The sequence below is a fragment of the Montipora capricornis genome, chromosome 6 (assembly GCF_036669925.1).
Source record: "Montipora capricornis isolate CH-2021 chromosome 6, ASM3666992v2, whole genome shotgun sequence".
Lineage (NCBI taxonomy): Eukaryota > Metazoa > Cnidaria > Anthozoa > Scleractinia > Acroporidae > Montipora > Montipora capricornis.
In genome coordinates, this window is record NC_090888.1 from 50550911 (window position 1) to 50578410 (window position 27500).

The following is a 27500-nucleotide window of genomic DNA, read 5'->3' on the forward strand; positions in this document are numbered from 1 at the left end:
TACTGAATATGCAGGAAAAGCAGATCTTAACGAGCGTTATTGAAATCCTAAAAGAAAATTGGGGGTATAACCGCACATTTTTCAAAGATAATTAATCAACAATATTTGTAAAAAGCTTTAAAATACAAAGCAATGTACATGTACGGCATTCTTTTCCTAATTGAACCTTATTTATCTCTGAAAAATGTGTGGTTACCACCAATTTTCATTTTTGATAGTAACCAAGAGCACTCTTGGTAAGTTCAGCTTTCTCCACATGTTTTTGAATCATGCAAAAATTTTCCCGTATTAACAAGCACCATCCATAGGAAATCCAAATATCTTAAGATGCACAGATTGTATGCACAATAACAATAGTAGGTAGTAGGCACTGTCCTTAAAAGGAAATTTATAAAAATGCAAATGAGATTTGCTGTCAAGTGACCTTGAACTGCAAAAAAACCCCCCTCGCAGTCATGCGAGGTACCTAATAAACCTGATAACACCCACTGCAATCACCACACCTTCAAGATACCAGAAATCAACAATGCTTGCATTCCATAATGCGAGAAAATTCATCTTTCTGCACCTTTCAAAAAATTGATATGTGGACTGTGAAATTCAACTTTCAGCCAGAGGTTATTGTAAGGGTTTTGCCTTTTGCTGCTGCTAAAAATGGATTTAAAAATCAGCAAGGTTAGCTAGATGTGTGACCCATGCACTCTCACTCCCGAGATCTAAATGCTAATTCTCCTTACTGTCTGCCATACAATCATCTTTAATTGTCATTTAAAGGAATTAGATGGTATGATTATTTAAACAAAAGCCCTTACTGAGGTGATAAATTTCTTTATTCAATACTCAACAGAATATAAGGTTTCTGATTGGTCAATAGTGAATGCACAAATAGGTTATTGAGTGCAAAAGAGGTCACAGAGTGCAATATGGAAGTTGATATGGAAACACAGCAATTGAGTAATTTTGTTAAGTACTACTTGTGCTGATAAATCAGGAAATGCACAACCACGTTCATAAAATTATTTATTTATCATATACCGTACCTTTCTGCTTGACATTGTGCTGATCTTGCAAGGATAAAATGTTTTATGTGATAGGGATGTCCATAAAGTCTGTAACTGGGATGAGAAGGGATCACAAAAAGTTTACAAAGCTTTAAAAGATGAAGTGGAGTCTTTCATTAAACATGTCCAAGAGGTAAGCGAAGTGTACATCTACGCATATACACACATACATGTGTACATGCTCTTAGTTTCTCTCTGTGAATAATTTGTCATAGCTTGTCAGAATTACTTGAAAATTAATTGAAAATGTGCCAACAGCGTTTTACAAGAACATTAACCAGAAAACGTCAAAAAAGTTGATTTGTCAGCTTGAAAGTATGTGACTGACCAATCAAAGTTATTTAAAATTCCCCGGAAGGCTTCTCTAAACTTGATGTCATGGTTTTGACTTAAAGTACTGCTTAGCAACGGAAAAAAGTGTTGTTTAGTTGTGCATGCCAGAAGTGTGAAAAGGAACAGTTATTCTTGCTTCTATCTATTTCTCTCCAGGTTTAAAAGGAGAAAACAAGGTGAATGTTTGTGATAGTAAAAAAACAAGCGACTGATATTTAATATTTTCTTTCCTTCAGCGTGTTCTAAAGCATGAGGATAACTCAACCTTGTTGCGAGCGTATATTGGTGAATGGTCCAAGTTTTTCACTCAGTGCGACTACCTTCCAAAGCCATTTAATACTTTGGAGTCAAATCTGCAGGGCAAAGCTGGTGGAGGCGCTAGCAAACGGCCTCAAACAGATGGAATTACTGTTCAGAAGGTGTGGCTGCATTTACTCATCCAGTTTGTATGCTACAAAAAGATGTGTTATTTCCTAGCGTTGTCACTGAGGAGGTTTTGCATGAGCTGGCTGTGAAAAATGAGAGGTGGAAAGTACCCTACTTCAGAATAGTTGTATCTGCTAACCAATAGCAGATTAGCAAACTATAAAATGCTGAATTGTCTTTATATATTTTGCTAGTTAATGCTAGAAAGCTGGAATGAGGGAATATTCCGCACCATCAAATCAAGGCTGCAGTCAAGTGCTATGAAGTTGGTTCATGCAGAAAGAAATGGAGAAGCTTTTGATTCTCAGCTGGTTATTGGTGTAAGAGAATCGTATGGTAAGCAACACTTTTGATGTGTGTCTAAAGTAAACACTTGTACAAGGCTAGTTTAGGTTCAAAGAAAGTTCTTTACATTTAACTTGATGTTGTCCACTTTTGTTGTGTTGAGTAACCACCAAACACTAACACCTTTATGGCTTTGTATCACTTTTAAGAGAGTGTCTAATCGGCGTGGGTGGGTGGGTCCTTAACCCTAACCATAACCCTTTTTTTGTCAACGACTGGAAATTCTCGAAACAGACAAGACCTAAGACAAATTTGGACCAAGCACTGAGGGAGCTAATATATATCATTTTTTTATCTTCAAACAAACAGGACCCACGACCCACACGATTTAGCCAGTCACCCCACTTTTAATAGCTTGCTAATCTTGTGTTAATTAATATAATTTGTCACTTATTTCAGTTAATCTTAGTTCAGATATTGTGGACAAGCTAGGAATTTACAAAGATAACTTTGAAAAAGCTTATTTGGATGCTACAGAGGAATTCTACAAAACACAGGCAGCAGCTTACTTACAGGAGAATGGTGTGCAGAATTACATGAAATACGTAAGAATTTGATAAATTCCTTATTTTTGTAGAGAAATTTAGAGAAGTTGAAATTGTGCCTTACTAAGACCCTCACTAGATCAATGGAGCTATCCCATCATTAACCACGCGGGTTTTATTATTGTCTTGTAATGTGCACTCTTGTGTGCTGTCTTGGCAGCTTGGTATTTGATCTTCATCTTTGCCTGCATTTTATTGGTCAGGCAATAAATTTGTTAGCAGAGTCTACATGTGGTGATAGTATCAAACAGTTAGGAACCAGCGTTGCTGATGCAATAGCCAGCTGCCTGATTACAGCACATATGAATCTCAGCCCATAATCTCAAGTTCCAGCTGACATGAACCATTAATAATATTATCTCCTAATAACAGCACTTAAAGATTTTAATAGTACGTTTGTATAATAGCAGATCTCTGGCGTATGTGCGGAGCACTATGGGTAAGAAAATATGGTGATCCATCATTGCAAGAAAATTTTTTTTGGTAACCGTACGATGGTACAATGTACGTCCACCCCTCCATGTATGCCAATGTGACCAGTATCATGTGACCAGTTTAGAGTTCATCAATACAGCAATACCTCTTTGATATTGGACATCCATGTTATGGTCAATTGACACCTGTCAAAACATGGTATGGACTGACCAGTACCACATGACCATATCACAGGCTCAAGTTTAGAGTTCATTGAGGTCAGCTGTTTTTATTTTATATTAAGGTTGACCTCTGACTGGGTTCTGGGTTTCGATTGGATGGCGGGATCAAGCCAGATTAACTTATTGTTAGTAACAATGAATAAACTGGGAGCTCCGCTTTTAGGCTTGGCTAAATTTATATCTTTATTTGTCTACCATGGTGACCTTTGATTTTAACAACCTGTTTTTCAAATCAATTCTCCTTTCATTTGTCCTAGGATTAAGGGGGGTGGCTCTTAACTACCAAACTGTTGCTATGGACCCGGTCAAATAGTCATTTCTTGAGTCCCTTTGACTCGACATTTATCCTTTTTTGCCAAGCGTGTTCTATTTAACATTTCTTTGTGTGGTTTGACTCAACCATATTTGGTAAATAACATGACCAAAACAGAAAATTCCTAAATACTCAGCGAGTTAATCACTCACTGAAAAACTATGTCCCCATTAACCCACTGACACCGAAACTGGCATAAACCGGCTAGACTTGGTATTTTACTCTGTCTAACGCCAGACGGTTTACTTGTCAATGGGGAACCCATGGGATTCAACAACCTCGTTCCCAGGGTCTCTCTTCTCTGCCTCCATTGTCGTTGAGAGAAGACCCTGGTTCACGCTGGTCACGTGGCACTCGTCGACAAACATTTTTCCACTAGGGTAGTGTTTTCGTTATATTTTGATCCCGCAACCGCACCTGGGCGAAAAAATATTCGTTTAACAAGGCATTTCTAAAATAAAAAGGTCAAAAGAGCTGATGTTATATTCCCACAGGAGATGAATTCCCACAAAAGCGGTCAAACTAAAAGCAAGAGCTTTTGTGATCGACAAGACGACTTCAATGTCAAGCGGCGATTGACGTTCGCTTTAAAAAAAATTAATTTCGTTAGTAGTCAAAGTTGCTTCTTCAGAACAAACACTAACATAAAAGAATACACCAAACACTACGTTTGCTTGATAAAAATGTCTCTTATTTTACTGCGACTAAAAATATACACGCTATTAAAGTGCGGTGCAGTGGTAAAAAAAATCTTAACGACATCGACAATTTACACAAAGTTGTTGAAATATAAATATCATAAGTCAAACTGTCGACTCGCTGTACAAGATTGTGACTTTAGCAATCATGTTGTTTAACTTTCGAAAGAAAAACGAAAATCAAAGAACAAAATGAAATACCTGCACATGCTAATACAGTTTGATTTGATGGATTTGAGGTCAATATGTGACACGAGAACTTAAATAACAACACACCGGCTGATCGCTGAACTTGTTTGTTTTCTTGCACGACAAAATCTTCTTTCCTTTAAAATTGTCGCAAACTATTATCATTCATCGTTGATCCGGACCTTCACACGGATGAAAACTTGAATAACGTGAGGATATTTTCTGTGGCGTCCGATCGATTTGACCACAACTTTTTTCCTTTCACATCGAATTCCATATGTGTAGTACATAAAATATTGCTGTCAAACGTTTTGTCAATGGTCATCTGGCCACAAAATCAATTGCGTGCTGATTCCCTTCTTTGCAATGTAAACAAAGCCTACATTGCCACCCATCCCCTAACACACATTTCGCCAACCTCCCAGATTCTGGGAGACATGTGACCAGCGTGAACCAGGGTCTTCTCTCAACGACAATGGAGGCAGAGAAGAGAGACCCTGGGAACGAGGTTGGGGAGTCAATGGTTGAAACTGTGTTTTTCACAAATTTTTAACCCAACAGTATGAGAAGATTCTAACACAAAATCTGTAGCATGGATTTGAAAAAAAAATTATTTTGCAAAAAAAATTATGACATCATAAGGCCCTCCTTTGATACACTCTTCAAAATATCAGTTCCATTTTTTGTCCAAATGGAAATTCCATGCTTCAGTTTACGAAAAATGAAGGGACGGTTCCCTTCTGGTGAAAACACCGCCTCTTCCTTTCATTTCCTGAGAGTTTTTGCATGTTTTTCACTGAAACACATGGGGCTAGTTATGCATGCACCTTCTGATTTAAGTGATGTCAGATTTTCAATGAAAAAGTTACTTCAAAGAACGATCCATGCAATGTTTTTGTTGGGCCCTCAACTAAAAAGCATCCTTAGCAACTATTGTCTTTCTGTAGTTTAGAGCTACCCTCCTTAAGCTGGTGAGGGACCTTGATCTCTTCCTTTGGTGAAAATGCAAACTGCTTTGCATTCTGCTTCCAAAGAAAATGTGTTGTTCAGTGCAGCATTTTGGTGTCATCAAAGGACATTGATTTTTCTCATTTTTGAGCTTTTTTTTTTTCAGGCAGAGATGAAGTTGAAGGAAGAGGAACAAAGGGCTGTGCGATACCTTGAAACAAGGAAAGGGTGTAACTCCGTTGACGTGGTAAGCCAAGTTCTTTCATGCACCAACTTTCTATCCAAGGTGGACTGATGTGTTGGATCATTGGAGTGTAGTGAACTTGACATCAAAATGTTCTAATGATTTAAATTGGACTGACTTTCTTGATTAACAATGCCAACCATGCTTAAGTTGTGTGACATGGTGTAAAAATTTTCAAAAGCCGGGGTGTATGGAATTCGAGGAGAAGAGACATGACAGTTACAAGTAAACTATAAGAGGCTACAGAGAGGAAGGCAAACTCCAGCAACAACACCGCAGCCAAGTTTTTATTTGTTTCGTGTACATTACAAAGAATAGAAAGTAAAAGTGATGATCACATTCAGACAACTTCATCTTGTAATTGTCAAAATGAGTTTTAATCTTAGGTCTGAAAGAGTCTTTCATTTTTTCAATTTAGCAGGGCTTGAAATTGCGACCAATACAGTTGCATTATTTTGCAACTGAAAATTTGTCCCTTTGAGACTTGTTTTCACCTTCTCTCTTTCTAAACAAAAGGATTAACTTAGCAGTTGCCAGTTGACAAAATTATTTAAATTTGTTTCTTGCCGTGAATTTTCTTTCAATCTGAAGATAGCATAATTGGAGCTTAATTTAACTGCAATGTTACGTACACAACTCCATTCTTTCGATATTATTCGCCATTTCCAGCAGTTTCTTTACACATAGTATTGTGGGCTCATATTTTGTTTTGCTAAAAAATGGGCGGCTGACAACAAAATGCAGCATGACGATTTTGCGACTTAATTTTGAAATTGCCACTAAATTTACGTATCTTGTGAATGGATTTTTTCAATAATTTCAAGCCCTGTGTAGGGAAAAAGGTATGTGTAGATGATTTCTGAGTGAAGCAGCCAATGATCTTTGTTGGCTGTCAGTACTTTAACCACTGGATAGTTTAAAGTATTATGTACAATGTAGCTATAACAACAGTAATCATTGTCATCATCATCATTGTCATCGTCATCGGCGTCATGATGATGATAATTTGTAAACCTGGAAACCCTTCTGCCACAATCTTTTCAATTTGATTTAGCAGGTAAAAGTAGTTTTTTTTTCCCAGCTGACAAATTGCTGTGTAAATGTCCTTGTTGGAAACTTCAAAGAAACCATCCTAGCTGAATGTCCTGGAATGATAGCAGCCAATGAAACAGAGAGTAAGTGTTTGTTATGCTATATGAATACATGTGTTTATTGTATTATATTATTAAGATATTGTCTAAGGGCTTTTTCATACAAAATTACAAGGCTTACATGTAAACTACTAGCTGAGCTTTACCTAATATTTTACTTTGCCATGAAGTTCTTTTTAAAGCACACTTTTGATAAGTACATTACTGGATACAGCAATGCAAGGTAATATGGGATGGTCAAAGTTCTTAAATTTTGTAGCCTCTACATTGACTGGGAAAACACATTCCCCTATTGCAGAACTTCTACTGATGTTTCAACTGATGGACCGTGTCCAGGGAGGAGTGGATCCTATGATAGCCAATTTAGAGTCGTACATTGTTACGACAGGTCTTGCTGACATGACAGCATCTGCAGATTCCATTACAAGTGTAAGTAATGTTGAGTGGTAGTGGTGGTGGTGTTGATAATAATGACAATGCAGTGAGTAGTAACACAAGATCAAGGCTGAGGGTGATAATTTCAATGATGTTTGAGGAGCAGTGGGGAAAATCGAGATACCCAGGAAAAAATGATGAAGTTAGGATCAAGTGGTTCAAATGACATTATAGGTCCATCGCGAACTCTTGGCAACCATGATTTTACCCTGATTGTATTGATTATATTAAGGGTGCATTCGATTGACCATATTCCGGAATAATAACACATGGAATAGAAGTTAGAAATCGTTTGTTTTTACTGAGATTCACATTAAAATTGCCAAACACCTGCAAAAATGCTATTTTAAGCATATCTTAATCATCCATGTTGCTTCAAAACGTCAGACGTACCGTTTTAAATCGTCACTCCGTGTATTCTTATTCCGGAATAGGGTCAATCGAACGTACCCTATTAAAGTACTTCGTTTTTAAGCATTACGTAAATGGGTGGAAATTCTCTTCCATCTAATGTTATCTGTACATGTAAATCTAGCATTAATTCTTTCAAAGTTGACCTCTTAAGTTATTTTGCTGGAATTGTCACTAGTTTTGATGTTTAACTTTCACTTGCAAGAAAGGAGAGATTGTAGCCTGCTACTATTCCTCCATCTCTTAGCCATTTTTTTCTCTTTGCATTTATGGTAAAAGATCATTAGAGTGGAGGAGCGACTAATTGGGGACAATGTGCAAAAATAACATAAAATGAGTTTATCAGCTCATATTAAGCTCTAGGTTGGTTTTTGAGGAGATGGGAAAACTGTAGTACCTGGAGAAAAACTTCTCGGAGCAGAGTATAGACCCGGGGAGGGAGGGGGGAAATCCCACATAAAAAGGGGACGAGGGTGCTCGTCGGAAATTTTCAAAAAGATCCCCTAAGAGGTACGAAGATCCTATCTTGTGGACGTAGCATGAAATTTTTTCACCCCTAAGAGGTACCAAATTATGGGTTTTAATTAGGCAACATTAAAAATTAGTTACCTGTCAAATGTCTCCTTTACGATGGGTGCTCCTTTTGTTTGGAATACCCTTGCGTTGGAACTCACTAATAACTTGCTCGGTATGTTCAAGTGTTCAAGGATGTAGATATTCTAACTGAATGGTGTATTCCTTTTGTTCCATTACCATAGGACTCGGAAAAATATGTAGAGGAGCTACTTACGCTCTTCAACAGATTTAGCAAACTTGTGAAAGAAGCCTTTAATGACGATCCACGCTTTCTTACAGCAAGAGATAAGGTACTAATTTTCACTATACAACTTCACGTTCATTGTTATTGAAGCTGTAAGTATTTATTAGGATCACCCTTGCGGAAACGTCCTTTCGTTTCTCCGAGTCGGTCGTCGGACAGTGATACGAAGCTATCGGACCAATGCATACTATAGTTATGTTGACAGCAACTTGAAGGCATGCAAAAAATGAACACACTTGGTAAACGGAAAGAAAACTAATAGACTGAATTTTAATTTTTGCATATTTCACAGGCATTCAAGACGGTTGTGAATGATAGTTCAATTTTCAAGTTGGAACTTCCAAACAAGAATAAATCGTAAGGGGATTTCTCATGCATTCCATTGATGTTACCTTGGTGTGCCAAAAGTGTTTACGGCCGATGGATTGATACCATGTCAATCTTTCATTTTACAGAATTTTTGGCAGAGTAAACCCTGTATTTGTTTTGTGGCTGATTTATTATTGTAGCACTTGCGTAAAATGCGGATCGAGTTTCGCAAAGGTTTAGACCAGATTATTTGTTGTGACAGCGTACTCGTCGTATAATGTGATCGTGGCACTGAAATAAAAAGCTTCAAATCCTCCCAGCCAATGTGTGACTAATGGTACTGATACAACCATGAGAAACACTCGGAGGTACTTCTTGAGAGGGAAGACTCGTGGACAGCCTGTTTTGATGGAAAAAGCCCGTGCAGAAAAAAAAAAAGACAAAAATGTATAGGGAAGAGATATTTGTTATTCAAATGTGCCAACCACAGGAACAAAAGACCCTTTGTTTCAACAACCAATGAGGCTCTGGTTAGCACAGTAATGACAATAGGGGACGTCAACGATATTTTCTCCACAGACAGAGTGTTTACACTCACGTGATCAGTAACCTTGTTTTCCCACCGATACAAAAGAAAACGTTTGCATGATAATAGAGCTCAATTCCCGAAGGATTAGTTGGGTACACCAACATGGCCGCCGTGACGTCACGTGAAGACACTTCATTGAAAATTACCGCAGGAAGAGAAGCAGACTTAAATGAAGTGCACCTTAATTCAAGTATTTTACGTTAATTAAGTCTTTCCGCCAAAATCAAACAAACTGAACATTTTGGAGTCGAGTTTTGCCTTTTGTGTCGCACACGCTTAAAAAAATCTGCTAAACCAGCAAACCGAGTCGCTAGCGCGTTGAGATTCGGTTTTGCTGTGAATTCCTAGCTTGGGACCAGGTAATCACGAGAATCGGACAAAGAAAGAAAGAAAAGCAGAAGACACTGAAGAAGTGGGCGAGCGAAGAAAGCGAGAGACTAGCCCTTCCCAGTTCGTAGAGACTTTTTGCCCCTACTCTAGAGGGGACCTCATGTTCACTCGGTAGGGTGGTCCCAGGCAAGTTAAAATCATTAGCACAGGGGACCCCTCACTGGTTACCACGCCTCTTATCGCTAAACGCCCCATATACCGCCGGTTGTGTTGTTTTTAAAAATGTTATTTTTGGTCTGCAACATTGCGTTGTTTTTCCAGTGGTGGCAGTGGTGGTCTGAATATGAAGTCGCAGCCAGAATCCCGTTGTCCAGAGCTATTGGCTAATTTCTGCGACATGCTGCTTCGGAAAACCCCATACAGTAAAAAACTAACATCGGATGAAATCCAAGCAAAGCTTAAAGACGTCGTGAGTATTTTTTATCGTACTGACATTCATTCTTGTGTCTTGGCTGTTTCGACACGTGAAAAGCTTAACAGAGCAATTTAAATACATGCACCGATGCTAAGCTCGGGGAGAAAAGCGCGGGAAAAAGCAAGTCACGATTGGTTTTGCTTTTACGTCAGCTTGGATGAAAATATGGCGCGAAAAGAAAGCGCTCAAGTTTCTGTCGGTTAGGATAGGTTGCCAAGTAAGCCGTGATCCTTCTGGTAGATCCTGTTCCTGAATGCGTGGTTCTGTTTTCCTTTTAGTTGTTGGTCCTTAAGTATGTCATCAATAAAGATGTTTTTATGAGGTAAGTCAGCTGTGCACCCACATCCTTGCCTCCGACACCGGAAAATGAAATTTTACAACTTTCTTTTCAAACATAACGACTTGTCATTCGTTAAGACGAGTAGCGAACAGCCGTAAAAGACCCGATTCGAAAAGGGCATTGCTTGGAATAGTTATAAGGGCGTTGGATTTTCATGCGGTTGCCTCGGTTCCTATTCCAACTCTCACCAGTGGCAGGACTTGCCTTCATTGGCCTTTTATTCAACTTTCACACTCTGTAAATAGCCGAGTGGTTGCCTCTGGTCAGTTAGGGTCTGAACCCATGCTACGTCCATTTTGAATTGTTAGTAAGTTTTTAAGTGGGCTGTCGTGGCTTTGAACTAGCTTGAAAGCTAATGGCCCCTTTGCAGGTTAGTGATCACATGGTACAAAAACCGCGATCCTGGAACGAAGCAAGATAATTTAAATGTTCTTTGTTTTAGATGTCCCAGTGGGCAATTTGTGTCCCAGTATGGCCGTTTTTGTACCATGTGATCACTAACCTGCAAAGGACCCATTGCACTCCACTGTAAACGCAATATTAACATTTTTTGCTCAGTTTGTGTATGTCTGAAATGTTTGAGTGTTACAAAACATGTGGTTATATTCAAGGTACCACAAAGCTCACTTAACGAGGCGACTGATTCTTGACACGTCGGCCGATAGTGAAATGGAAGAAAACATGGTGGAATGGCTTAGGGTAATGCATATGTTTGTCTTCGGTATTTTAGTATTTTTTTATCGTAGTCTATTGACTCCTGGGAGTGATAGACGATTCAACTCGTCAACTGGGGCCTGAGGAGTGAATCAGTTAACCAGTCAAAAGCTATGTCCCTTCCATTCAGTAAAGATAAATTTCTTAGATAAGCTTAAGCCCTGGTATCCTTACTTGTTTTGCAACAGGATGTCGGAATGCCCGCAGATTACATCAACAAGCTTGCTCGTATGTTCCAAGACATCAAAGTTAGCAATGATTTGAATCAGGGTTTCAAGGCAGAATACATGAACAAGGGAGACATTGCAGGTAAATCAGCTGTTTATTTTAAAATACATAAAATGGACAAAGGAGTTTAGTTTCTGATGAAACTGTGGTGCTGCGTCGATGGGGGAGTGAAACCGCACAGAAATGGATTTTGCAACTGGGTTGTTATGGTAAATCGACCACCGTAAACGAGAAATTTGAAAGCTGACGTTTCGAACGTTAGCTCTTGGTCAGATTGGCAAGTATGTTAACCCCGGTTAACATTAATCGATGATGACTCGGGGACACTCGGAAAAAAATCCGAGCGGTCCTTTGCACGAGTCGAACCTACGACCTTCCGATGACTACTTCGGATGCTCTGCCACTGAGCCATACGAGAATCGTGGGAGCTGGGCCATTTAAACGAGGTTCAAGTGCCGACTGTCCTGGGATACTGCTAGGATGTAAATTGTGGAAAAAGGAGCATATTCGCGAGTACGTCAGATATTTAGCATCACGTTTACGTCTAACGGCAAACGAGAGACGAACATTTGTGTTTTGCCTAAATGCAAAGATACTTGTTTGACTTAAATTCATGTATTCAACAGAATTAACTATTCGAGGGTAATATGAAGTGCTATTTTCTACCCATTTCTACCCCCGGTAGGGCATCCAAGTGGCATTTTTGTTTTTGTGAAATGTGAAAAGAACCCGCAAATTTGCGACTCCCCTAGATATTTTAGTCGCAAGAAGATAAAAATTCAGTCGCAAATGCGACTGTATTCAACGCCATCATCATATCAAGCAACGTCTTGGAAAAGAAATACAAGTGAAGTCAGAATAAGGGAATCAGTCATGCTTTTATGACAAGTAGGAACCTGCTTTCTGCTGTTTCACGTAAAAGCGATTCAAAAATGCGATGCTAAATCTCTCTAATTTGTTTGACGTTGGTGCGTGGAAAGAGTTAGTTTATCCGCGGAAAGTGTTCGAGTGAAGGTGGCTCAAACCAGTGTGAACACTTCCAAGGGACGCTCTTATTAGAAGGATCGGGCACCACAGCGTTGTATCATGTATTAGCAATATTGTGGTACCAAATGAAACACCACATTATTACTGAACAAGATACAGTCATTATTTTGACGTAATATGTCACCGTGGCAACGGACAAGCCCTGTAAAAACACCCTTTATTTTGTCTTTAGTTGCTTATATCTCAAAAACGAACTTGGTTTCACCCATTTTTTATTTCTGAAAAGTAATCAGAAAGGCAAGATGAAACTTTTTGCAAAGTTTAAAAAGATTCTGTCAAGCGGATTCAGAGCCACCTTAATTCTGTGATTTTGTTAAGGTCGCTCTGAATCCTCTTAAACTTTGCCGAAAGTTTCATCGTAACCTTCTTATCACCTTTCAGCAATAAAAAAAAGGGGGGGGGGGGGTCACTGAGTTCGTTTTTGAGATATGGGCAACTAAATCCAAAATAAAGGGTGTTTTTGCTGGGCTTTCCCGTTGCCAAGGTAACTTATTACATCACAATAATTATCACATCTTGTTTGTTTCATATGGTACCATAACATTGCTGTTACGTGGTACAGTGTTTTAGCATCATTCGATCCTAAGAGAGGGTCTTTTAAGTCTTGAAACCCTTTCGAGCCTTCTTAAGTTACACTTTAAGGCATGTAATTCCAGGTGGAATAAACCTTTCCTTTTTTATGTATGTTCAAACGAGTAGACAATGGAGTCAACCTTTCCATTGCCTACTGGTTGGGGTAAAGATTGCTCTAATTTTTAACTATTTGGCCTAAGGCTGGAATTTAAAGTGAGAAGACTTATATAAGGCTTCCAGACAATAATACGGTAACGATGAAAAAATTATATCTTTAAATCCATTAGATGTACAGAGGTTCGGAGCAAGATCTTGTGAGTCCGCGTTCTTTCTTGAATTTAACTACTTTCTTGGTATCTTTATGGAATAAATAGGAATAAAAGAATCTAGAGTTCATTCCCATGAATTAATAATTGAAATATTTGGTAAATCTCCTTTTAGACAATGACTGGATATATTTTTCAGAGTAACTAAGTGTTACACAGTTTTACTGCATATTTATCATATGGCCCGTACGGCCCCGCGCTCTCTCATTGTAAAACTATTGGGAAAAGTTCCGTATGAGGGTCGTACGAGGACCGGAAAAACCTGTATAGGCCCTGCTAGGAACACGTATTGCTCCGTGCGATGCGATTTTAGAGAATTTCGTCGCTTTTAAGCATCCAGGTTATTTACAGTCAGAAAAGCAAATGCAAACAACGTATTAGATAAATTTTCTGTGCAAGTTTTTGCTGCTTATTTTGCCCGAACTTCATCTTCTGAGTGCTCATCAATACTGTAAAGAGCACATATAATAAAATGCTCATTGACTGAGTTTAGGTTGGCCGGACATGAAAGCATTTGGCCTTCGGTCATGGCATGGCGCTCGGACCGAGCGCGTACGACATGACCTCGGGCCAAATATTTTCCCGTCGGGCCGTCTTACTCAGTCAATAAGTACATATTACTTGCAAATCAAACTAGTTATTTTCTGGACAGCTCACAATTAATTAATACTACAGGAAGTGCTTCACACAGACCTCTTTCATAATGGCGACCAAATAAAGTATTCTTTTGTTTTACTGCTAATAAGCCCTTCTAGCCTCGCTATGACGAGGAAATTTTAAAAGAATATTTATTTCAAAATGAGGGTAGTAGATCGAATTGACATAAAGACAAAAGAATGTAAAGGAGGTAGCCATTTATAAAACTGGTCTATGCATATTTTAAAACCGTAATGAGACTGCAGTACGGTACCAAATCACTTTTGTTCACTTCAATCATAGCATATTTCTTACATTCGTTAACTTTCTTTCGGATCGCTTTAAAGGGGCTAGGTCACGCAATTTTAGGCAATTTCAGCACTTATCGAATGGTCGTAGAATTAATTAAAATATCAAAATAACTGTTCAAAACTATAGAAGAACTCTAAAAAAACACAGGGAAGCCAAGAAGGGACATGGATGGACAAAACTGGAGCGGATTGAAATGGATTGAATTTGGGTAAATTTGAAAAAACGTCGGCCCACCTTTTTTTAAATTTACGTCAGTCTATATCAAAATATCATTTACACAGCTGGAAATCATTCTCAGTTGTTATGTGGGCGTGATTTTGCAAATGAAAGACTCTTGCTCTGCCAATTTGACATTTAGAGCTCATGATTAACAAAATTAAACAAAATTACCTAAAATAGCGTGACCTAGCCCCTTTAATAAGGCGAGGTCTCTATGGTCCCCGCTTCCATTTCTTACGCCAAGTAGTGGAGCACACAATTTCAAATTGTCTGTAATGACTGGTTTCATATTATTTTGCAGACTCGGTAAACATAAAGATACTAAACGCAGGAGCGTGGTCTAGAGCTTCAGAGAGAATTCCAGTCTCGCTGCCCACCGAGGTGAGCTTAAATCTTCTTTTTTTTTTTTTATACAGCGATGTTAATCCGGTCTCAGGGTTTTGGATTCTCCCGGTTCACATGTCACTTTGATCACCGAATGGATTCGTCTTTGGTGTTTCCGCTGCATTCGTGAATTAATTCATGCCCACCTTTTGTTGTAAATCACCAGCTGGTTGTCTTCTTGCATTTTAATTTCTTAAGGCCGTTGAGGTTACTGTATGATTTGAAGGGCTACGTTAAGAGAAACCTACAAAATAGAAAGATCACGGCTTACACGCTATACCTAAAGTATGTGCATCATTGTAAAGATTTTCATTTGTTCAGACGCAGTTCCACAGTACTTTACTTCTGGTGAAGATGTTGCATTTAGAGGCGAAGAAACGTAGTACCTGTTATCATCTGGGGTCGTTTTAAATCTTTCACAAAGTCCTATCCGTAGTTCAGGCTAAATATTAAATAATTTCCCTTTAACGTATTTCTGATCACCCAGAGAGGCTCTGCAGAAATCGTGTTAAGTAGCCCCAGCCCAAGTTTCTGAGCTAGTCATTCCGGTCAAACCGGTTTAGGCAGCGCGCGCATCATATTTTTGACAAGGCGAAGGTCAAAATCGAGTCTTCAGTACGAAAACCCTTATGGCGTTTGGGCGTGCGATCGAGACTTGGCCTGGGTTTGAAACTGTCTCCAAGCAACGGCTTGCGCATACTCGATAAAGACTTGGCACGATTTCTGCAAAGTCCTTTCTTTCTCGTCGAGTGAAGAAAGGCTCTGCTGGCAGGGTGATTTCTGATATTCCAACACGACGACGAATAGTTCATGCAGTTGTTTCCTCGTTTAGCTTGAAGACTATATTCCAGAGGTGGAGGAATTTTACAGGAAAAACCACAGTGGCCGTAAGCTTCAGTGGCATCATCTGATGTCCAATGGAGTGGTGGGTTGTGTTTGTCTTTGTGAATTTTACGTCATGCAACTGTTGGTCTATTTTCTTAACTCTTGACTAGACATCAAAACTAAAGATCTAGGGCCCGTTTCTCAAAAGTTCCGAAAACTTTTCGGGCCCGAAAAGCCATTTGTGAAACTACCAACCGCTTGTTATGGAAAGCATATCTTTTAACGTGTTTTCAAGGTTACAAAAAGAAAAATGACTGTGAAGTTTGACAACTTAAGTCCTCTCCGTTCTTGAGATTCAAAGGGAATTGTGACACCCGAAAATGGCCCGTAAAGTTTCGGGACTTTCGAGAAACGGGCCCCTGGTCCCAGTTGTCCAAAGACGGAAAACTTTATTCTACGGATAGACTCACAATCCGACAGTTCTAATTTGCACGAAGATTGCAGTAATAATTTGATCACTTGACCGCGCATATGCACACTCGACGCAGGTGTATGAAAAGCTTGGTTAACGTTTAACGTGAAATCCAGTTGACTTCGTCTCGGTCCATAAACACGCAAAAAAAGAACATGGTCAATATCCAGCCATATTGACCTCACGCTTGGTCAATAACTCATATATACAGCGCTGGGAGCAGGGATGTGTAGCGCAGTGGTGAGAGCACTCGTCACCAACCAATGTAGCGCGGGTTTTGATTCTCAGACTTGGTGTCATATGTGGGTTGAGTTTGTTGGTCTCTACTCAGCTCCGAGAGGTTTTTCTCCGTTTATTCCGGTTTTCTCCTCTCCTTAAAACCATCCTCCGATTTTACATGAGTTAATAGGCCATTTCCGAGTTCATGTCTGCCTCCTCTTCAAAGCGAGTCTAAGTGCGAAGTTTTTGTGATGGTAATTAGTTCTCCTTTGCATATGAATGAAAGCTAATTTTCATAAGAAAAACTTCGCACTTAGGCTCGCTTTGAAGAGGAGGCAGACAGGAACTCGGAAATGGCCTATTTGATTTGATTTATGTGGAATTCCCAATTAATGTCCTAGCTCTAAATACAACTGACACTTATATCTTAGTTAATGGAGGGGATCGTCCGCCATGTTGGATGAAAACAGTGCGCACTGTCGTGATCACGTGATGGTACGGTTTTATTATCAAATCGGAAACAGTAGAGCTCCCCTTTTAAGTTTGCCGGGTTTCATAACCAGTCTCCACTACTAACTATGCTTATATGAATTTCGTCATCGTTGTCATCATATGTATCGATAGGAGTAAATGAAAATGATGTTTAAAAGGTGCTTAGCTTGTTATTTTATTACAGTGATGATCTCAGTGATTTCAAGGTTGCCATCCAATTTTTTATTTTTTAAAAAAATAGTGATTTTGATACATTCCTCGTATGAGGTGTCATAGCATTTCGGATCTTTGGTTCAACGCAGTCTTGTGAAGGAATTGCACTGATTACGAGTTATTCTTGTAAACGGTTGTAGTGTATACCACTCTTTATATTTGCCCGTTCCTGTTAACTGAGGTAAATGACAGCTCACCCAGATGGTGATGGGTCTGTTAAAGCGAATGCGAACTGTTTACTACAAAATACTCCAACATTTTATACACCAACCTTCTCTTTCGGTTTTCATTTAGCGGTTGGAATACCATTCATTAGTTTAGGAGCAGCTTTAATGTGTTAGGGCCACTGTGAGTTCACTGTTTCTTTGTCTGTTTATTTAGCAATTATTCCATGAGCGCGCGTTGGATATGAGATGGTAAATAGTCAACGAGGCGCGTAGCGCCGAGTTGGCTATAACCAGCCTCATATCCAACAAGCGCGAATGGAATAATTGTTCTATTAAATTCCTTGAACTCCAAAAATTTGGAAGTACGAAATACGAGCGAAATAGAGAAAACTTAATGAAGATGCGATGTTGTGTAATACCTTGTGGTCAGACAGACGGAGGCTCGTCACAAAAACATTTCTTGCCTTTTCGCGTACTTCTAAACGTCGGAATTGATCCAAACTTTCCACACAAAAAAGTTTTTTTTCTTTTTTGGCTTTATTCAAAGAGAAATGTTGCTTCCCGGCGAAAACAATTTTAGTTTAGGAACGCTTAACGCAATCATTTACCATACAAGGTCAAACTAAGGTATATGAGCTGATAACCGAGATTGATTGAACCAACCAGAAAGCTAGAAACGCATTTTGTGAACCGATCTCAGATGCCGCTCTAATAGCTGCGACTCGACACCTTAAATTTACCGGCTCCTGTCGGCAGCGTTAGTCGACGGCTGAAATTTCAGACAATCGGCAGCGTTTGATCCGTAACTGAGTATTGGCACTTAACTTATTTTGTGAATCTGGAAATTGGGTGAATCACTTGGCGTTTGGGCGCCTTGGAAATCCACTCCCTTCGTCAGGATAACAGGGAGCTTTTAAGCACGCGCGTTTTTGAGACGCGGACGGCAACCGGAAGTGAGCTGTTTTTCCTTTTAATCTGATTTCACGCAACCACATTTACATTGCTAAAAGTATCTTTTCTCCATTAGAGATGATTAGTATAAAATCTGGGAGACATCACCGCCATGGCACGCGAAATGTTCTCTTCCGGTTGCCGTCCGAGTCTGAAACGCGCGTGCTTAAGCTCCCTAATAGCGACCTTCAGGTTTTGGAGTACGAGGACGACTCTCAGTTCTGAGCACACACATTTCGAAATTTTTCGTTCTTTAACTGTAATGATTTTCGTACTCATAGTTCGATCTGAAGGTCGCTATTAATTCTCGAGGGACTAAACAATTCACTGATTATGCCGGCTACGTCGGAGTAAACCAATTGAAGTCGATTTGATCTGGTTTTTCAATGTTTTTTTTTTCCGTTGCTGACTTAGTACTAGATATACTCCATTTTAATTGTTTTTTTTGTTTCGTTTAAAGATTACCTTTGGCAACAAGATTGGAAAGTTTGACCTGGAAGTAACAACCTTTCAAATGGCTGTGTTGTTTGCCTGGAATGAACGACCACATGAGAAGATTGCCTTCGAAAATTTGAGGTCAGTGTGAGCTGTTGTGTCGCTTCAGTAGTTGACGTGGTTTCAGTATTCGAGCAAATTAGCTGAAGGAATCTTGAAATGATGATTTTTGCTTGTTATGACATGGGTGGCAGGAGAGAACTTGAAATACGATGACACAGACGTAATTAGGAAGCGGCCATTGAAGGTATGGAACCAAATCACCAGTGAACACTGCCTGCATAACTTGCTTCGGATGCAGAGGAAACAGAAGTTGCGCAACCGTGGACACAATTACATTCTACTACGAGTCAGAATTGAACGCTTTAAAGGCTCGTGATATAGAAATAAACAACCCTTCAGTGTTCATAATCCTGTTTTAAGTTTTAAGCCCGGTAAATAAACGAAATCTTATTTTTACTATTTTGATTTTGTAGGCTTGCCTCAGAGCTTCCAGATTCAGAACTGCGAAGAACTCTTTGGGTATGTCAACTTATCATCTGCAGCTTCATTCCCTCTGCCCAGTCAAACTTTGCTGTCGCCGCCGAGAGTCGATTTTTTTAATCGATTCCCGCGTTTGGCGCCGGGTGCATGTGTTTACATCTGATTGGTTCATTTAATTGGACGGGTTTAGTAATTTCGCGCCACATTTTTACCCAGTCAGAGGCCAAAGGCAAACCTCTTTCGAGTTAAAACACTTGTTTTCCCGCCCTTTTTGTGCCTGCGAATGTGCGCATGCATTGTTGAATTATTGGCTCACTGATTGGCTGCGCCTGCAATATGATACAAGTCTTAGCTGTTATCTATCGTTGTACGGAACGCAGTCAAAGGAGAAGTTTACTCCAAAATAGTCCTTGCTTTTGTTTATACCACCAAAATCTAGTACAAAGACAGGCCCCTCACCCCAATTTCAGGCTCTTAAAGTGCGTTCCAACCCTATGAAATTCTCCTCCAAAGTAGTCACAAGTCGAAAACCCGGTCGCCGCCATTTTGAATTATCTTAGCAGCCGGGCGACGTATGCGTGACGTCAAAGAACTCAAGCGCGACTGAATTAATTGAAATGGCTGCTCTGGAGCAGCCGTATCGCTTCGAACCAGAGGGTGTTCCCAACGGAACACGGTGATCGACTTCAAAGCAATCGTCCCTAAAGTGTTTTTCGTCCCGTCCGAGCATCAGTAAATATATTTGAGCATTTTTTCTTTTTCGTAATCGGTAAACGGTGAAAAGAAATTCCTCTTTTGCTGTCTCTAGGCCCCCTGTTGGAGCAAAATGGAGCTGAACAAAAAAGCAAAAATAGAGCTGACCGAACGAATTAGTATTCAATCTTCCCGCCAAACTTCTAGTTGAGCTCTTTGACATCACGCCTACGTCGCTAGGCTGCTAAGTTAATCCAAGATGGCAGCGGTCAGTTTCGATTTTTGACCTAGTAGGATTTCATATGGTTTTAATTAAGACACTTTGGTAGATGAAATTTTGGTGAGTAAACTATCTTTGTGTTATCTTTTAGCTGGCCAAAATAAAAATAAGGCCGATCGGGGAATGAAGTTCTTCTTTTGTGGAGGCAGCGTGGTCGAGTGGTTAGGGCGTTGGGTTTGCATGCGGCTGCTCCGGGTTCAAATCCCGTTCTAACCTCTGGTTAGGATTTGTTTTCGGTTGCCCCGGATTCAACTCTACCATGCTTTGTAAATAGCCAACTGGTTGCCTCCTGCCAGTTGGGGTTCTTAATAATGTTTCTGTAAAGTTTGAATTGTTATTTTCACATTGTTAAAAGTCGGGTGTCTGTAAACTAGCTTGGTAGCTAAGTGCACTTCCACTATAAACAAAGTATTTTCCTTTTTCCTTTTTCCTTTAGGAAATCCTCTACTTACACTTTTCGGACTAGTGAAGTGTTAAAGAAATAACCCTTTTTTATTTGGTAGATATCAAGCGAAACTTGCCCTTCTCTTTTTCTAATTAAATGCTTTTTTGCGCAGTCTCTGGTGGCCTTCGCCAAGCTCAAGCGGCAGATTCTCCTATGTGAACCTGAAGCAAAATCTCCAAAGGATTTTAGTGATAGTTCTTTATTCTGGGTCAATCAAGAATTCGCTGTTGTGTAAGTACAAGAGATCTTAAGCAATGAAGACAGCAACGCGGGCGAACGAAGACCTCATTTAAAAATAAACACCGATCGTAGCCTTGGCGCTTCGTTAGCCATTTACGATCATTTCATCTCCTTTACGTGGAAAGCTTTTTGGCCAAGAAACCCAATGCTAGATTGCTGAGAACACCATCTGAAGGTTAAACATAGTTTCCTGTGTTGTTTTGCCGACCACGGTTAAGAAACGACTACAAAAATGCAGGCCGTACGTGCAGCAGACTCTTTTACCAAAAGCTAGGGTTTCGTTTCGTTTTAGGGTGCCGTTGCTGTCGTCAATGCATTACCCCCTACTACAATGCAACCTTAGATTTAAAGTGCTGTTATGCCAGCTTTCCTTTTTACTTTTTTGGAAGAATAGAGGATAGGATTTGGCTCTTGACTCTTTTCCTTTCGGGTCGCGATTTTCCTGCGCATGCGTAAGTGGGACTGCTCGTGGTAGAGAGACTTGGTATGTCCTCATTCAGAGGCGCTCGCGATGACCACTAAACCACGAAAGGCTACGGGATAATCTCGGGGGAAATATCTGATAAAGAATTGTGTGCGTGACCGGAAACCAGTTTTTGCGTTTACGTTTCACGCAATATCCGGTTATCGTATGACTCGGTAACACATCTCACCGGGCTAATATTCTCTAGGTATTGTTAAAAAAATGTATTAAATTTTTTTCAATACCGTCGTAAAAACTTGTGAGGCATCCGTTTACTGGTTTTGATTGGAATCAATGCCGTTAACAACAGTTTTAAATGTGAACAACTATTCCACGATTGGTTTCTCGGAATGTGGACTTTGGACTGTTCCGGACTGATTGAACTTGTAACAAAAAAAAAGCACTGCAATATTGTGAACTTAAAGGTAAATCGGCTAAAAATCCTTCGAAAAAAGTGTAGGCTACCTGCAGCCTCTTGTTTACATTAATGGACTGTGAAGGATCCTTTTTGGTTACAACTTGAAATAACGAACATGTTAGTGACGTCACCGGTGTGTTATATATCCAAAGTCTTCTTGGCTGCCTTTAGCCTCCTACGCAAACGTTCTTACGGGTTCGTCACGCAATCATTCCTCCCCCACGTGGAGGAGGAATGATTGCGTGACGAACCCGTAAGAACGTTTGCGTAGGAGACTAGGCTGCCTTAACAAACAGGTCTTTTGATCCAGTAGTTGGCGAAAATTTTAAACCTTTACCTTTCATATAGTATAAATACTATCTCCATCTTTGGAAATTCTCTGACCTCTTTTCTTTTGCACTTTCAAGAGTTGACTAGTGATAATTATTGATAGGCGCTTTGCATGACATATCATGTGACCGTGTTAATCATAAAAAATGGTCGTGGTACAAATGAAAAAAGGGTGATGAAATTGGTAAGAATGTCAGTTTTGGCCTCAAAACTGACATTCTTACTAAATTCATTACGCTCTTTCGATTTCTGGCATCTATTTGTACCACGACCAGTTCTTATGATTGAAAAAGTCACGTGACACGGTCATGCAAAGGCCTATTGTCATAATTGGCAACAACCAAAAAATATATATATACCGGTAATAACCGAAAAGACGGTCATTGTGAGGGAACTTCAGTTGGTGGCCTGAGGGTTTGTTAATTATTTGCAGGATCTGATCATTTAATTTTTCAAATTTCATAACTTTTCCGTGACCCGTGAAAATTCATTTATTTGTGTTCCATCCTCAAAAGCAACTTTCTTCAAAGAGCCGGTTCAAAAAAATCAATCGCGAGCAAGCCTTTGCTTATCCTTAAGACTTCTGTGCCGCCGTCTTTACAAAGTTATTTCTGTCACCAGAGGCTAAACGTCACGACATTTAAACGATGAAATGATATATGAAGTGGATCATAATGCAATTTACGCAAGTTTGCATAAGTTTTTATTACTCTTTCTTTTTTTCTCCTTAGCAAAAATGGTAAATTGCAGAAACGCGGCAAAGTGAATCTTATCGGTCGTTTACAGCTTTCGACAGAAAAAGCAAAACAAGAAGAGAATGATGGCATCGTTGCATTGAGGATTTTAAGAATACAGGTATATTGTCAATAACAAAAGCTCGGTTGCTCTACCATTTATCAAGGGTGACTCGGAGATACCCAACACTGACTAATATTAATCTGTGTTGGATTAACATTAATATTATAATCTTTGTATGATTAACACTCACCCTTTCGTTTAATACATTACGAGAGTACCACCTTTCGTCAATTTCAAAGTAAAACAGGACAATTTTTACGTTAACCTATTGTAGTTTCATGGCCTAGCTTTCATGTGTCGTATGTAGCTTGGTGGAAGAGATTCGAACTAAGGGTCGGAAAGTCGACGATTCGCAAGTCTCGAAACGTTACGGGCCATTTTCGGGTATCATAATTGCCTTTGGATCTCAAGAACAGAGAGCCTTTAAGTCGTGAAACTTTACAATTATTTTTCTTTTTGTTACCTTGGAAACATGTTAAAAGTGGGCCTTCCAAAACAAGCGGTTGGGCAGTTTCACAAATGGCTTTTCAAGCCCGAAAAGTTTTCGGGACTGCCGAGAAACGGGCCCCAGCCCCGTGTTTGCACAGTCAGGGAGACGTGCACTGACTGACTGACAGACTAAGTGAGAGATCAGTTGATCAGTCTACCGCACCTGTATTTTTGTTGAGTAGTTTATGAACAGAACCTTGCGGAAATAATACTGGTAAGGATAATCGGGAACTCTATTTGAGTGCCAAGTCATCTAGCGCTAGAGTACTAATCAGATCAAAGATTGGTTTTTGTGGAGAAGGAAAAGTGACTGGATTACCGCCGGGCGGAGAAAAATCTCTCGGAGCTGAATAGAGAACCAACAAACTCAAACCCATGTGGTCTGGGTTCAATTCCCAGACTCTGGGAATCGAGACCACATTGGTGGGAGGCGAGTCCCCTCACCACTGCACAGCACCTTTCCGCAATTAACCTAACTCTTGTCGTATATCCAGGTTAGTGTTTAGGACGCTTGCTTCCCGGGTTCAGAAAGACCCGTTCTGACCACTCGTTGAATAAGTTCCTGATAGTCCCTGGTTCAACTTCTCGGCCGCACTTGTAGATAGCCAACTGGTTTGCCTCCGGCCAGTTGGATTCTTTAACAGTTGTTGTTGTTGTTCTGTTCTGTCGTTTCGTTGATTGTGTTTCATTGGCGCTGAAAAGCCCCTATGGGAAGTGGTCGATTAAGTATGCATTGTAGTATTGTATTCTCAGTGGCTAGTATGTCTGTGTTTTTCTAGGAAGCGATTGTCAAAATTATGAAGATGAGAAAGAGGATTACGAACGCAGCTCTTCAAACAGAACTCGTCGAGATTCTAAAAAACATGTTCATTCCTCAGAAGAAGATGATAAAGGAACAAATCGAGTGGCTTATAGATCATAAGTACATCAAAAGGGACGAGGAGGACATAAATACATTTTTATACATGGTTTAGTCAACATCGAGTGAAGAACTTAGCCTTTGTTTTAGGAAGCAATAAAATCTCAAGTATAACAACAACTCAATAGCTCGAGAACCTAGAACATTGAATTTAACAACAAAACATCCGTTTTATAGGAACCTACTCACATTGAAATGTGCGAAATGTTCTTAATTTCTAGGCTAGTTATAATTGGAAATGATATTTAATGCTATTTTTCTTGTTGAAATATTGTAGCGAAGTTGCGTAGTTCTCATTACCAGTCGCTCTCGGGCAGCGAGCTCGTGTAAGTAATCGCATGGGGCCGAGTAAAATTAAGGATTAATAACAAGTGTATTTTCCGCAACTCGGGCAATTTCTGCATCTTTTGAAAATGCGAATAATATTATAGAGAAAAATTTCTTTTTTCAAGGAAGTCAAAAACTTACCCTGTTGTGCAATTTCACAGGAAACCATTTTCAGTGTTCAGTTTGCGCAAGAGTGAATAAGATAAAAGTGTTAATGGGTCACTTTGCGGCCTTGCCCCAACACAGTCACAAATGTATTTGTTTTTAGATACACTTTGCGCGCGAAACAAACAAAGGGCCGCCAATTTTAATCAATCAGAAGGAAACATGTCACGCGTGACTGCTTTTGCCATTCTTTTTTTGCAGGGACACGACAACTGATTTTGGCGGGAACGGGTATTCTAAAAATACACTTATTTGTGGCTGTGCTGGGGAGCCCACCCATGGTATAACAACACTCTTATCTAATTCAATCTGGTTTAGCGCCAATGAACTGTAAAACGCGCGAATCAGCTGAATGAGTTTTTATTTTTGTACAGCAACGTCAAAGCAATGAAACCAGCTGTGCTAACAACATTAACTACATGAAAATAATTTTTCTCGGGGCAATTACCAAAATTAATGAAAATTGCTCTCTCTGTCTCAGCCAATTAGCATTTAGTAATTTTGCCCTCTAAAACAATAAACAAGCTAAAATTCAGGACTTTGATCAACGTGATTACTCGCCTGAGTTCTCTAAAGCCGCTGTTATACGTTGAAACTTTTAGCTGAAACGTGTGAGCAACGGCATTGTGCTACATGTAACATAGTCGGTTTTGTGAAACTTTGTTGAACTTCCGTTGCGAGACAAGTTGCACGAAAAGTAGAGCCGCTTTCTACTTCTGCAACGGTTGCAGCAATCCCAGTGGTGATAAAAACAAGAGTTTCACCGTGTAACACCACTTCGTGAAACTGGGCGCGTTCGGTCTTGTTACAATACGCTGCGTCAGCCAATCAGAAACCGGCCAAGGCCATGGAAACAACATTTTGAGACCAGTTTCAAAGTTCCCGAACGAGTTTCGACTTTTTATGTTACACGGTGCAACGCCTGCTGAAACTTGTTTTGCAGCGCCCGCGTTGCACGTATGAAGTGTCAGCTAAAAGTTTCAACGTGTAACAGCGACTTAACCACTTGAAAACTGTAATCCCACCGCTGCCACCAAATGTATAGCCGCCGGGGTCTAGGCTTTCGAAGACAGCCCCGAAATCTTCACTGGCACAAAAAGGTTTTATTGCTCAACACAACGTTATACACACAGGGCTTGCTGCTCGAGGGCGACTGGTAATGACATCTGCACCTGGTTGTTACGCAAACGCAGCTTAACTACGATATTACTATTTAGTTTTGACATTGATTTTTTTGAGTGTAATCAAATCTGTAATTGAAATTTTATGACTTAAACCACACGGAAAAAAATATGACCCGAGGACCTGATTAACCTGCTATTCCAAGATTGCCTGTAGTAAATTTTGTTCTATTGGCTAACGCAGGTCAATGGTACTTGTCAATGGGGATGGAAGGGTTGAAAACTTCCATCCATTCTAAAATTTCTAAAATTGAATGGTTAAATTTAACGAAGAAGAGTCCTTTATACCTCATTTTAATATAATTTATTTCTGACCGAGAGTGCAGTTCTTTGATTTTCTGTCATTCGTTGCGTTTTCTTGCTTCCCTCTAGCCTGTGCTTGGCCTTTAATTAGTCGGAACGAGCGAAAAAAAACATTACAAGGAACTGGAAAAACCAAATGAAAAAAAAAGCTGAGACTGGGTCGAGGCCTCTCTAACCCAACTACTCAGTCGCTTCCTTTCTCAACCGATTCTCTACCTCTGAATTAATATGCATTAATATCGTTAATTCCTAATTTGCTGAAAGCTATGCTATTTTTTAATTATGGAGATAGCACTCGAAACAGGGAATGTTGGTTAACCCCGTCACCTAACCACTTTACCACCACACCGCTATCTTCTCAGGGACAATGATGTTTTAGGCAGTATTTGATAATGCTGTATTATCACTTGGTAACAAATAAACAATATTTAACACTGCTAAAGGTCGGATACCAAATTTCACGACAAATCTAAACGTTTTAAAATCAAAGCTTAGGCCTGATTGGTTTTCAACAGTGATATTCTATTGGAGACTTACGTAAATCTCTCCAGTTTCAGTTTGAGAGCGCGGTGTGGTGAAGCGGAAAAAAGCGGTTCCTATCGAGTTCAATTCCATTCCACAGATATTATTGAAAATTCTCTGCGCTGATTGGTTACCGTTGAGGTGATTATTACGCAATGATCACCTAAACGGTTCTTTTTTTAAAATGGCCGCGGGCCGTTTTGTCGAGGTGACAGACGAAGATATTAACTGTTTTAAAGAAGTGCATGTTTCTCAAAAAGAAAAAAACCTACGTACAGTTACCCTAAATCAAGTATTCACTTCAGGCTCGGTGAATATCGGTGAATAAAAATCTTGACTTCGTCTTAGTTTTATTTAACAATTATTCCATAAGCGCGCGTTGGATATGAGATGGTAAATAGCCAACGAGGCGCGTAGCGCCGAGTTGGCTATAACCAGTCTCATATCCAACAAGCGCGAATGGAATAATTGTTTTATTAAATTCCTTCAACTCCAAAAATTTGGAAGTACGAAATACGAGCGGAAAAAGCGAGCTAATCCGAGCGAAATAGAA

At 39.7% G+C, this 27500-nt stretch overlaps 1 protein-coding gene across 2 annotated transcripts in view; it reads left to right on the forward strand.

Annotated features, from left to right (window-relative positions):
• The window catches only part of LOC138052383 (cullin-5-like), a 30980-nt gene extending 4540 nt beyond the window's left edge, over positions 1-26440 (forward strand). The window contains exons 2-22 of one of the 2 annotated variants that reach the window (XM_068898865.1): positions 1095-1194; positions 1631-1813; positions 2015-2156; positions 2565-2710; positions 5681-5761; positions 6840-6933; positions 7208-7338; positions 8514-8621; positions 8868-8932; positions 10125-10272; positions 10557-10600; positions 11230-11317; positions 11521-11641; positions 13468-13494; positions 14975-15054; positions 15890-15982; positions 18857-18972; positions 19368-19413; positions 20905-21023; positions 22975-23098; positions 24310-26440. In XM_068898865.1, coding sequence (XP_068754966.1) covers positions 1095-1194; positions 1631-1813; positions 2015-2156; positions 2565-2710; positions 5681-5761; positions 6840-6933; positions 7208-7338; positions 8514-8621; positions 8868-8932; positions 10125-10272; positions 10557-10600; positions 11230-11317; positions 11521-11641; positions 13468-13494; positions 14975-15054; positions 15890-15982; positions 18857-18972; positions 19368-19413; positions 20905-21023; positions 22975-23098; positions 24310-24504 — 2251 coding nt within the window. In that variant the 3' untranslated portion in view covers positions 24505-26440. The remainder of the gene's footprint in view (positions 1-1094; positions 1195-1630; positions 1814-2014; positions 2157-2564; positions 2711-5680; positions 5762-6839; positions 6934-7207; positions 7339-8513; positions 8622-8867; positions 8933-10124; positions 10273-10556; positions 10601-11229; positions 11318-11520; positions 11642-13467; positions 13495-14974; positions 15055-15889; positions 15983-18856; positions 18973-19367; positions 19414-20904; positions 21024-22974; positions 23099-24309) is intronic. The other variant, XM_068898866.1, reaches the window with a different exon arrangement.
• Positions 26441-27500: the final 1060 nt, after the last annotated feature.